This window comes from Protopterus annectens, chromosome 2.part0, assembly GCF_019279795.1.
Source record: "Protopterus annectens isolate FY-2018-M chromosome 2.part0, PAN1.0, whole genome shotgun sequence".
Taxonomy (NCBI): domain Eukaryota; kingdom Metazoa; phylum Chordata; order Ceratodontiformes; family Protopteridae; genus Protopterus; species Protopterus annectens.
In genome coordinates this window covers 643774975-643787401 of record NC_056728.1, presented here as the reverse complement: position 1 = coordinate 643787401, position 12427 = coordinate 643774975, and the positions used below count along the sequence as shown (strand labels likewise).

Here is a 12427-nt window from a genome sequence, read left to right as displayed (position 1 = left end):
TCAGGCCTTTTTAATTTTAGTGACAGCCTTCAAACAAACAAGTGAATACAGTTTCAGAACACCCCCACCCCCATTAGCTTAGAACAAATACACAAATCTGTGTACATCTTCAAAAAATGAAGTTTATCCCTTTAGATAGGAATAAGTGCCCCCTAATCAGCAGTTGCACCCACATGTATTACTTAACCTAAAATTAAGGTCACCCTTGCTAAAGCTCATATTACAGCATGCGTTCCCACTTCACTGAATGTTATCTGTTCTTTATCTGTTTTCTCATCCCAGATGTGAAAAACAGTTTGTAAGCTTTCAGAAAACATCAACTTTTAGCCTTGGCTATCATTAAAGTAAATATAATTCATACACTGTACTATTAAATGCATTAAAGTATTAAGGCTGTTACAGAGGCTACTATCTCATATTCACTTCCCATAATTTCAAACTTTATTTTTCACTGAGCTGCTTGCCATCATACCTTTACATTTTTCATTTCAGTCAGCAAAGAATGCTCAAAACTCTCAAGATTAATTTCTTGCACCTGCAGTCTCCATGTAAAATAAGTCAGTAATAAATCTAAGTTTACTGCCTTCAGCTGCAGACATTCTGACCCTGACAAAAACATTTGCTAATGGGAAAAAACAAGTTAATTTCTTTGCAAATGTAAGAAACTTGTAATTTTTCATGGCTTTCATCATTTTGTCTAATTTTTCAAGCTTAGTTTTTGCCTATTTGTTTAAGCTTAGTTTTGTCTAATTTTTTAAGCTTACTATTTTGTTTAATTTTTCAGGCTTACTTGCTTAAAAATGCTTCTTTATAGCTTAAGCTGTGGGCATTAATCTAGACATTCACTCTTGTAAAAATAAGAGAAAATATCTTAGTTCTATATTTAATGTAATCCATGCACTGTGTACACCCCACCACAGCAGCACAAGATCAAAGTATGACATTAACTTGCTTTTGGATAGCCTTTTCTCTCATGTTGTTTTGTAAATCCTATATTTCTTGCAGTTAAAAAGTGCTTGTTTAGTCGAATATCTTTTAACACCAATAACAGTCACTGAAGAGACTCCCCACATTTAAAATACCCCTGAATACACACTACACAGAACTGCTTTACTGTATATAACATGCAGTTTATATCATGAAATGTTTTATATATATTCATAGATTGTTACTAGGCTAACACCCGGAGATGGGGGCTTTCTAAGCCTAACCAAGTTTTTCCAAAAGAATAATGATGTCATGTGTCCAAATAGGACATTGAGGGCTAGTCATTTATACGCTACCTCTCTTCATAAGGGATATGAGTGCCAGGCTTTGTGTAAATTTCCTATTCCTCATCCATGGTGTAGGTTTTGCTTAAACTGAATAATAGACAAACTCGGCTTTACATGGATGGGGCAGTCTCTGGGACACATCATAAAATGTTTTCTACAGATACTGAAAAGAAGAAAAATTGTTTTACCTACAGTTACATTTTCCCCTTTTAACGTCCTCCTCAACATCAGTGATATAAAGTGGGGTGCATGCTTTACAGTCGACCTACAAGTTTAACAAAGTCAACCAAAGTCCAGTCTTTCTCCACCACTTTTTCTCAAACAGCCATATTTCACAAATATGATTGATGCTTTATATTCTCCAATTTATTCACTAATTTCAGTGTTGCTGGATGTCTTCCTTTTTATCACCATCCCCCAACAGAGGTCTCTGGTTCAAATCCATTGTACTCCTGATTCTTCTAGTCAACTCCTATGTTTTTTTTCTCTCAAACATTTTTCTTTGTAACATTGGAAAATATTTTACTGGCAAAGCCCTCTCAATGAGCTTCACTGTCAGAAGAATGACAAGCAGAGTTTCCCTTCTGTTTGCTGGCCCACCTTAGTCTTTTCTGTATCCAAAAATGTCTTTGGTCCTCCAGGGAAAAATATTCTGAAGACAGCTGGATACAGCAGCTTGAATCTTACACCTGCATCTTGACACTTCCTGATTGCTGGGATAAATGTGTTTCTTTTTTCTTCCTGATATACAGTGAATAGTCATTTTCCACAAACACTCTGCTGCCTCCAGTTTTTAATACTTTTACCTTCTGCCACAGTTTTGTCAAGATTAATTCTTTCTTTTGGTATGATTGCGTCTTTAGTAATACAGGTCTTGGCTGCTTTCTCGTGGCCAGGTTTGGAGCATACACTTGATGTGCCCCTTCATTTAACAAATCCTTCTGTGGAGTTACCAGTCCAGTTGCTTATTTATGCTTTCATAAAATTAATACATCCTGTTCCCTCCAGTTTTTCTGTTATATAACTCTGCCATTTTCTGAAACAGCTTTTAAGTCTGTTACTCAGCTATCCTTTTCCTTATTTCATCTTCTGATTTTTTGCAGTTTTATCAGTTTGTCTGAATAGCTAGTTAAAGCTTTTTTTCTCCTAGCCTATTGTTTAAAGGTTTATACTCCTTCAGTGTCTCATTTATTTTAATCACCTCTGAGTGCATATGACTTATTTTTCACTAAATTACTGGTAGCCATTTACTGGAAGCCATCGTTTGTGCCAAAGCTGAAACTTGAACTGCTTTTTGCTGAACAGCTGTATGATTCTTCCCAGTCAGTGTTTTCTCTTCAGATTGGTTGAGTTCTTTCAGGTTCTCTAAATTTCTTCTTTGCTAGCATCCAGGAAGTGTCATTTGCTAGCCATTAACTGAATTTTACTCAAGCTGACAATGTCACTGTCTCTTTATTCCTCTTTTTCTTTTTCCACACTGGTAGAGCTGAAATTAAGGTGTTGATCAATGTGTAGCCATCTTGGAAGTCCATGTTTGACTATATTTGGTAGAAATTGAGATTGATTAATCTGTGGTTTTATCATTAAGTGACCATTTTTGCATAGTTTACATATGTCTAGGTAATAAAGGTACTTGAGTGGGGAAATTCTTCTTGCCCTAATGATGCCCATATTCAACATGCAGAATGTGTAGGAATAAAGCACATTAAGTTAGTGTGAAACAGAAGGCAAAGTATCGAAAGCTACTTCTCAGAAATCTTTAAAAGGTGAGGCCTAGAAGTCTGTACATGATGATGCTTCTATGAGGGAAATGATCCCCTTCCCTTACATCTGAAGGAAGTTCTTGGGAGAAAGAACAGAGACACCATAAAGAGCCTAAAATATAAAATTCTTTCAGAAGAGAAAAAAGTAGTACTTGTCAATGAAAAAAATGATTTGACAGACTAATCATTGTGAAAGTCATTTGTGTTACATGTACTGTTGGGAGTCATCTCTGCATCAAAATGTCTAATAAATGCCCTACCATTGTAGGTATCACCTGCAAAGGTTAATCCAGTAACAGACACTGTGCATCACTTAGATTACCAAACATGGATACAGGGATATATAAATTGAATGGCTGCACAGGATCCACTGGCACCTTCAACTTCCTTCTTTGGATGTCCCTGTTAAACGGCATCAGTTTTCATTGATTCTGAGTCACCAGAGTCTCTCTAATGTACACTGAAAAGAAAAAAAAAAACAGCCAGATCACTTGGTGAATGAATAGAGGGAATGTTGGAGTATTCAAAGTATATTGCTTTCCCATTCTACTTGCTGTACTAATGAGGAGGGTACCACACCCATGTCATATGGGTACCCTCCTAACAATGCATCTCTGTAGGAACTCTTCACCTTATGAAAGCTTTTTTGTAAATGGGGAATAAAAAGGATCTTCCCCAAAAAGATAGTATTTTGAATAAATATTTTTACAACCTTAGGTTTGAGTTAGCTAACTTGTTTTATTTGAGTTCAGAAATATAGGCGAGGACAATGCAACACCCTCTTTCCTTCAGGCTGTTCTCTTAGTTGTCTAGATAAATTTAGTAGGGTACCCCCAAGATCAACCTATCCTGAATTATTTAGGACTCCTAGAAGATCCATTGATGGTGAAGTTACCTATAGGCAGGGATACTAGGATTTTAGATAAATATTCTCAAAATGTGTGTACCTTTACTTCTTTAGTAGTTTGGGTTTAAATTATCACGTCCTCATTAATTGTCATCAGAGAACAATTTTAGTTAGGCTTCTGGAGGAAAATGATAAACTAGCTCTGTCGTATACAAAAAATGATGGGTAATGTGTGCATGGCTTTTGTAGATATTCCTCAAGAGCTTATAACAGTATTTGCTCAAATGCATAACTGATAAAGTACATGCATCTTCCCTCCCTCCATCCCCCTATCATTTTTCTCATTAGACCAACATGGATACCTTATTTGCCTATCCTTCCCCCTCTATATTTTAGTTTACCTAAGTATGTCCTCCTTATAGCTAGCTTCACTGTCCATCTGAGACCAGAAAGCTTCAAGAATTTTCATGTTTGTACATCCCTTAACTACCAACATGTAGTCCTTGTCTGTGGTTGGACAATATGGTACATGAGGAAGGCACACCTAAGCTTTGGAATACTGACCGGAATTATGGTATCTGTGGCAGGATATACCCATCTGTCAGCAGTACCACAACAGTAATCTATTCGAGCAGCTACTGTTATGGTAAGTTCTTACACCGTGCCTTGCAGTTCAGAGTGCATGCAGATTTAAATGCATGTCAATAGAATGTAGAGTGTTTGGGCATGCTTGGGTAATGAGTGAAGGGGTGTAGTTTTTGTTGATCTTTTTTTAGATCATGAGGTGCAATCCCATCCTAATTAGATGATTCATTATACATTAATGTGTGTGTTTGTGTATATATCCATGTATATACGGAGATTTTAATTTAGGGATTGGGCAACTAGCATGTCTTGAGAGTTGAGGGGGGAAGACAGTGTACCCAGAAAAACCCATACTGTCACAAGGGGAACATGCAGGCTCAACACAGGCAGTGCTTAGAGGTGAAGATTCAACTCTGGGCTCTGGAACTGTGAAGCAGGTACCTTCTGCCAAAGTACACTATTCTTTACACATTCTTGACCAAATTCATTTCCTTGTTCTCATGGCTGAAATAAATAAAAGTTCAGGGGTGTAGCACTGTTCACATCACAGATGTTTATTTTAACACAATAAATAACATAATTGAGATGTATCAAAGAATTAATACGTTTTTTTTTTAAAAATGTCTGATGTTAAGTTGTCTATCTCTTTCTTCTTTTTGGATGCTGGATGGGGTCCACCTACACCTCCGCTGCTTGGCTCTAAAAAGCTCGAGAGTTGCTTCTACGTTCCTGGTGAGTGTTAGCTTTTTCTTTCTAAAGTTACTCTTTTTCCCTTTTTAACTTAAATTTTTACTAAAAAGAACCGTTCTTCTTCTTTGGCCTTTGGCCTTCCTTCCCCTAGGGAGGTTTTGTGTAGTTTACTTTAAGTTTTTGTATTTTTTTTAGTATTCTTCTAAATTATTATTAGTATTTTTGCTGACAGGGTATAACTCCTGTGTGTGCTGTGGCTTGTGCCATGCCCCAGGGTCCAGCAAAAAAAAAAAAACAAGTTGATTCTGAGTTTGTTAGAAGCCAGGAGATTCCTGTCGTTTTCAACAGGAAGCCCTAAGCTTCCCGCGAGACCTCAGGTTGTTCAACCTTTGCCTTTATCGGTCTCAGTCCACAGTTTCTGTGGGCTCGGCCCCGGCGAGCCCGAGGTTATTAGGAGCCCCCCGGGTCCGGCGAAGAGACCTGCCCGACACAAAACTAAAGAGGTCTAGGTCAATTCCTTAGGTCATCGAGGGCGTCCGATCATGACCCTTCAGAGAGTGGTGTGTTACTCTACTCCCACTCCACAGTCGGTCAGCAGCCCCTCCCCTATGCTGCCTCAGGGTAAGTCGACTCTCACTCCCCTCATCCCGCAGAGAGAGAGCCTCCTCAGGAGCCCCCCCTGGATTTCATCCTCTTCGAGGCCTCTCCTGATTTGGCAGAAGAGCCCTGGCGGGCTCTCCTCCTTCCACCTCCCTCCCCTCCCCCCCCTCCCCCCATGCAGGTGGTTGCTAAGAGAAGGCATGGACGGCTCCTGATTCAGTGGACCCACTCCCAGGATCAAAAGGAGTTTTGTGGATGATATGGTGGTAGGTAGCTGCCACAAAAGAGGAACTGGCTGATCCTTCAGTGCCTGTCTCTAGGTCCATGGATAGGTACGGATGTTCTCCCTCAGCTTACATTACACCGCGTCGCGCTCAATTTACCTGTGCCCCATTTCTTCGTCTTCAAAGGGACGAACACGCACCCCCTATTCCATATCTAACTCCTCCCTCCCTCCCTCTTATCTTATGCGGCCGAGCGAGAGAGTCAAGAGGAGGTAGGTGTTACGTGAGGCGAGCTTCCAGCTGGCAAAGGCCAGAAGGGGGGAAGATGGTTCGCGAAAGCAATCTCAAGGGGGACTTCGCCTGATGCAGAGAGTTTTCCTACCACCAAAGGCAGAGGTGGGAATAACAATGGAGCTTTTCTCCTGCCAGCCCTTTCAGCCTCCTGGTGTTGCCCCACTGCCCTGACTCAAGACAAAACAGTACAGTCCATCATTTCGCTATATTCTATCCCTTTCTTTTTTCCAAATCAGTCAAAAATCCCTTCCAGATGTCCCAGTTTCAAACTAAAAAAAAATGCAAAAAGCCACCAGCCACAGCAGACCAACCAGGAAGGGAATCTATCCAAGGTTTTTTTTTTTCCAAAGAAAAAAGGGGGGGAGGAGACCGATTTGGATCTCAGTGTCTTGAACAAATCAGTCAAGAAAACAAGATTAGAGAGATTCCTCCGCTCAGGCTGGGAACCAGTCATTTTCAGTTCAGGGCCCTGCCCTTGGTCTCACGACAAGGGTGTTTCCATATTTGACCGACGAGCTTCCTCCTCTCTCCCACCAAGCATCTCCTTCTCTGATGGCCAGAGATTATACTTTCGCTTGTCAAAAACTGGGTATTTCAATAAATGCGGATATCAGACATTCACAAATTGGTGTCACTTCTTCTCAACAACAACAGAGTCAAAGCCAGGTTAGTTCTAAAGGTGTTGGGAATCATGGCAGCCATATACCTCTCCTTCCATTGGCCAGATACCACATGCGGATCCTGCAGTGGATGCTTTTGTTCCACCTCCTCCGGTTGCTACTCTGATAACGGATGCCTCCCTGATTGCTTTTAGTTGCAAGCCCTTCAAGACTCTCTAGAAGCACTCTTGGCAATGGGGGCGATTTCTCTCAGCGTTTTCTGATGGACAAGTTGAGCAGAGCTCTCCTATGCCTCAGTGGTCTCTGAAAGACTCTAGTGTGAGAGAGATCTTTCTCAAGTGGGGTCAGCCTTGCTGCGTCTTTTGCTACCCCCAAAACAGCAAGTGCAGAGAATATTTCACCTCTATTCCTTACCAGGCCAATCAGCAGGGGACGCTCTAGCCAAGTTTGGCCCCGGGGACTTCTGTATTGCATTCCTCCTTTCCCACTGATCTCTCAAGTAATACAGAAAGCTATCCTACTGGCCTCGGCCTGTGTGGTCCTTTCTTACATTTTCTTTTTTTTTTTTTGGGTGGAATCGGGACCCTAGTTCCAGATTTTGATCCACCAGTCGGGTCCGTTTTTATCGCTCCTCCCCTCTCTGAACCTCACTGCTTGGTTCCTCCAGTTCCATATATTGATAGCTCCCCATAATCTTCCACTCGAAAGATTTATTTGAGTCATAGATCCTTTCACTGCTTCCATCCAACTAGTCCTTGATTTTCTAGCTGAACTCTTCCATGCAGGTTCATCTCCATCTACTCTTAAGGTTCAATTGGCAGCTATTTCTAATTTCCATGTGGGCATTTCTGAATCTGCCCTAATGTCCCAAAAACTTTTGCAAACTTTTTGAAGAGTTTTTCTTCTCAGACCTCCTATAAGAAATCCTCCTTCTCCTTGGGACCTAAATTTAGTTCTTGCTTCTTTGATTCTTTCAACCTGCAGCTTCATGTTCCTTGAAATTATTATCATGGAAAACTCTCTTTCTGGTGGCTATCACATCAGCTAGAAGAATTTCAGAACTTCAAGCACTCAGTTGTCGTTCTATCTTCTGTTCATTCAGGAGGACAGAGTCTCCTTAAACTACTAACCGTCCTTTTGCCTAAGGTGGTTTCAACATCAAATATAAATCAAACCATTGACCTTCCTGTCTTTTTCCCAGAGTATTCAAATAGGTCTGAACAAAAATTACACTACCTGGATGTTCATCATCAATTAAGGTACTACTTGGATAGAACGAAACAATTCAGAAAATCTCATCAACTCTTTGTCTCGAAAGGGACTTTCAGTTTCAAAGGTATCATTATCCAGATGGCTTACATCTTTGATTTCCTATATATGAAATTAGACAACAGAAATTAATTAAATAAAAAAAAAAAAGCCCATTCCACCAGAGCTGGCTACTTTTTAGCCTTCCAAGACAGACTGCCTATTGACACCATTCTCACACTTTTATTTCTCATTATAAGTTGGATTTAGCTTCTAGGCATAGAGCTAATTTTGGTTCCACTGTTCTCAGGAGTCTGTTCCGTTAGGCCACCGGGACAAGGTGCTGGGGGCCTTGGTCCCATCCAGCAAGAATGATCCTTCCCCTGGCCTGGACAGACCTAGAGGAGTTGTGATCGTGACCTCTCTTTCTACCACCTCTTTCTTAGTCATATGCTATTATGCATATTTCTTGGTTCAGGATGTAGGTCACCCTTTTTCTTCGTGTTGTTAGAGGTGAATTCTGTTTTACAGTTATACTGATAGTGATATAAGCTGGGGTAGCTTACAAAAACGAGATCTGAGGTAACTCTCGCCTAGCATTGTGGGATATAATCCAGCAAGAAGAAGGCGAGAAGAAGACAACTAACATGGAACGTTATGGTAAGAACATAACTTCTATTTCTGAAAGGTAGCTAAGAATTGCATTGTTCATTGGTTGAGTTAAATTTATTCTGCAGAATTCTAATGATTAATACTCAAGACTTGGGTGTATATGTGAACAGAATTATGTCTGTATTTATATTTTAATGGTATACTTCATTATTATTTCAAATCTTAAAAAGTAAATGCAACACTGTTATCTTATAAGAGCTAAGTAATAATTTTAAAGGTGATAAAATAACATCAGTCTATAATTCTAAAATATTTTAAATTGAAAACACTAATGCTTTATTTTCTCTTTCTAGCTCAACACAGGGAAGTCATTTGAAGCTGTCATGCGATTTGACACAGATGTGGAGTTGACCTATTTCCGCAATGGTGGTATATTGAACTACATGATCCGTAAAATGGCAAGCTAAGAACACATTACCATTTTCTGTGGCACTTTAGTCAACCCCATTGTGATGGCACTTCTATATAGTCCATCTAGTTGTTTCAGCAACAGTTGTGCTCAGACTTAAGTATTTGAAATACTGAGACCCCACGCCTCAGACAGCACAATTTCCAAATGTGTCCCTTCTAGTCAAGCTTGGTTATTGTTTTTTTGGAAAATGGACTTCAAGCCCATATTACAGTAATAAATGCACTGTTATTTGACTCTAAATTTCTGATTCAGTGCATTCAGAAGTGGCGTGCAGTTTTATGTATTTGTTTCACACAGCAAGTGCCTCAAGAAATGTAGATATGGTGGGTTAGGGAATTTTAAGTCCCTTTAAACTACATGGTGTGCCTGATTCTTATATTGTTTAAATTTACACAATGAGCCTTCTTAAAATCTGCACTCAAGATCCATTGCTACTGTCTGATAATCATGTCACTAATGATGGCCTAGGCTCATTATTCAGGAATACTGAGAGTAAGGATCATGTCCAAAGATTTTTGCTACCATTTCTTTTTGCTGTAATTATGCTGTCATTATAAAGTAATTAGTTTTCAGTAGTGGTATGCTTATTATGTTTGTATTTATGGTAAGCTAAGCAGCTGTCCAGTTGCTTCCTGATTCCATGTCATGTTACCTAGAATGCCAGTAATGTAATTATTAGTGTAAACAGTTTGTGTTTGTAGTGGGTAGTTAGTTGTTCCTGAGTTCAGTAGCAGATTTCATCATGCAGTTACAACACAGTCGGTCAGATAAATCAATAAATAAATGCAGCTATATTCAACTAAAAGCAAATTACAACATAATAGCATTCCTTGTAAATTGTATAATTGGCATACAGTATAGTAACACAGGTGTAACACTAATAGTTGTCTACTATGCAGTAGTCATTTTTAGGAAGAAAACTAGGGTTATGAATCATCTCTATGGTAGCTCTGTGGTAAAGGTGCTTGTGTAACACATTGGAGTGTTAGTGCTGGAAAGAAACTTTTGGAATATTGTATATATCTTTGAAGATGTGATGAAGTAGCAGTGAAGGTGCAAAGATAGCAGTGATGCTGACAAAGAAATCCTTATATGGATTCCAGACTTGCATGCAGTATCCCCCCCCCCCCCAGAAAATGCTGTAGCATTCCACCTGTTTTTGTCATTGCACTGTCTTGTATGTGTAGGCATCTTTGGCATAAAAGTGGATGAAGAAAACTGTAAATAAATATTTTGTTCTTTGGAGAGTCCTTGTATAAGTATCCCAAATGCATAAAACATGATCTGTGAATACGTTTTGGCACAAGGACAGATGTATGGAATTAGAAAAATATGAAGTCTAGAGGAACTTTGTTTCTCTGATATCAGTGCTAATAATGTTCTGATAAAAGCAACTGTAGCATCCAATGCACATCAGTCTTCAGGATTACTTTCAGTATCTGCAAGTATGTAGAAGGTTTTAGGACTGCTAAGTTGAATTTGGATATAGGTATGAAGGGCATCACTGCATAATGGAGGTAGGTGCACACAGAAGCATTCCCAAGCCTCATATAATGTGTGTTTGTTAGAGCCAGAGTTGTATTATTTATTCTTAATCTTGACCATTTTTGTGCGTGCATGTGTGTACACGTGCATGATGACACAAGTTCTGTTGTGTTTATGTCATTGAAAGTATGACTATGCTGCATTTCAGTTGAAATCTGCTATTGACTTAAAAATGGGTCTATATTATAACAACGAACAATGAAATGATCGAACTCTAAAAGTTTGAATTCACAAAACATCAAACAACCAGAACAGCGATTTTTTTTTTTTTCCCCCCAGGGAAAAAAATCACTGCTCCCAAAAAAAAAAAAAGACATTTAAAACATTGCATAAAGTGGAGGGCTTCACCCCCATACCCCCCTACTTAAATATACCAACTCCGAGATCGCACTACAGTGCCGAAAATGGCAAAGTGACTGAAGCGGCCAAACGACTTCTTTCCCCAGGGAAAGAATTTGCTTATATGCCACTTCGTCATTTTGCCTTTTCGACATTTCAAGTTTGTCCAAGACGCATTCGACAAAATGCGTCTTTGGTCATCTGATAGGAACCCAAAACAACTACCCACTACAAACTGTTTATGCTAACAGTTACATCATTAGAATTCTAGCTCACATGACATAGAATCTGGAAGTAACTGGTGAGTTGTTCAGCCTACAGTAAATAAAAACACAAATTTACTATGATTAATAAGTATAGTTCCACTTAACTGAAATGAAAAACTACTTGCTTTATAATAAAAAAAACACTTAACCTTACAGTAATTGTAATGAGAGTTTAATTACAGCAAAAAGAAATTTGAAATAAATCTTTGCTCGTTATCTATAAATGATCATGTCATCAGATCGTATGTGATTTATTTTACAGAACAGTGCTGCAGATCATAACTCTTATTACTAAATGTCAAACTCTTGTCACGAACTGCAACGATAGCCATTCTTACTTGTCACTCTTGAATTGGTTACTTTGTGATTAACCTGTGTGATTAGCCTTAAAGTAACACGACTTGTGTACCTCCAGAAATTTCCATCATCAAATTAAATTTATTTTCAAAAACATTGTCTGTCTTGATTTCTTTTGTTTTTACACAGCAAAGAATTGAGGATTCACATCATTTGGTGTAACTTATGTGATAAATGTTTTTTTCCCACAAAAAAATGATTTACAGTGTTGGCACCTCACATCTTGTCTTTCATACGCTGCATATGAGTATTTGTAAATTATATCACTTTATTTTAATATAATAATCTGTGCTTCTCAACCTTCACTTTTTATTCTTGTTTTTGCGCCTGTCCATTTTCCCGTTTTGTCACATTTTTTTTTTAACTTCACACTTTGAACAGTGACATGGGATCACATACAGTTATAGAAAATAAACCATTTAAAAACTGATTAACTTCATGCGTTATAGATATGATTTTATGTTTTGTTTTTTTAACAATTCAGCAAGAGTTTTCCAGCTAGTTATTTAAGTGGTTTGTGCTAACATTGCAGTTGTAGGTCGCTCCTACTGTGTTTTTACATCAGGAGGGGACTGAGTTTATTCATCTTGTGGCAGAAGGTATTTGTCTGGTTTGAGTTGGAAAATACAGAAAAGGACTCCTAGTGTAGTCATTTTATTGATCAGAGAGCTGATTATGTAGTTTTCTGTAT

At 38.7% G+C, this 12427-nt stretch overlaps 1 protein-coding gene across 1 annotated transcript in view; it reads left to right on the top strand.

The window, feature by feature from the left end:
• The window catches only part of ACO1 (aconitase 1), a 1039508-nt gene extending 1027676 nt beyond the window's left edge, over positions 1-11832 (top strand). The window contains exon 23 of the mRNA XM_044061006.1: positions 9111-11832. Coding sequence (XP_043916941.1) covers positions 9111-9224 — 114 coding nt within the window. The 3' untranslated portion in view covers positions 9225-11832. The remainder of the gene's footprint in view (positions 1-9110) is intronic.
• Positions 11833-12427: the final 595 nt, after the last annotated feature.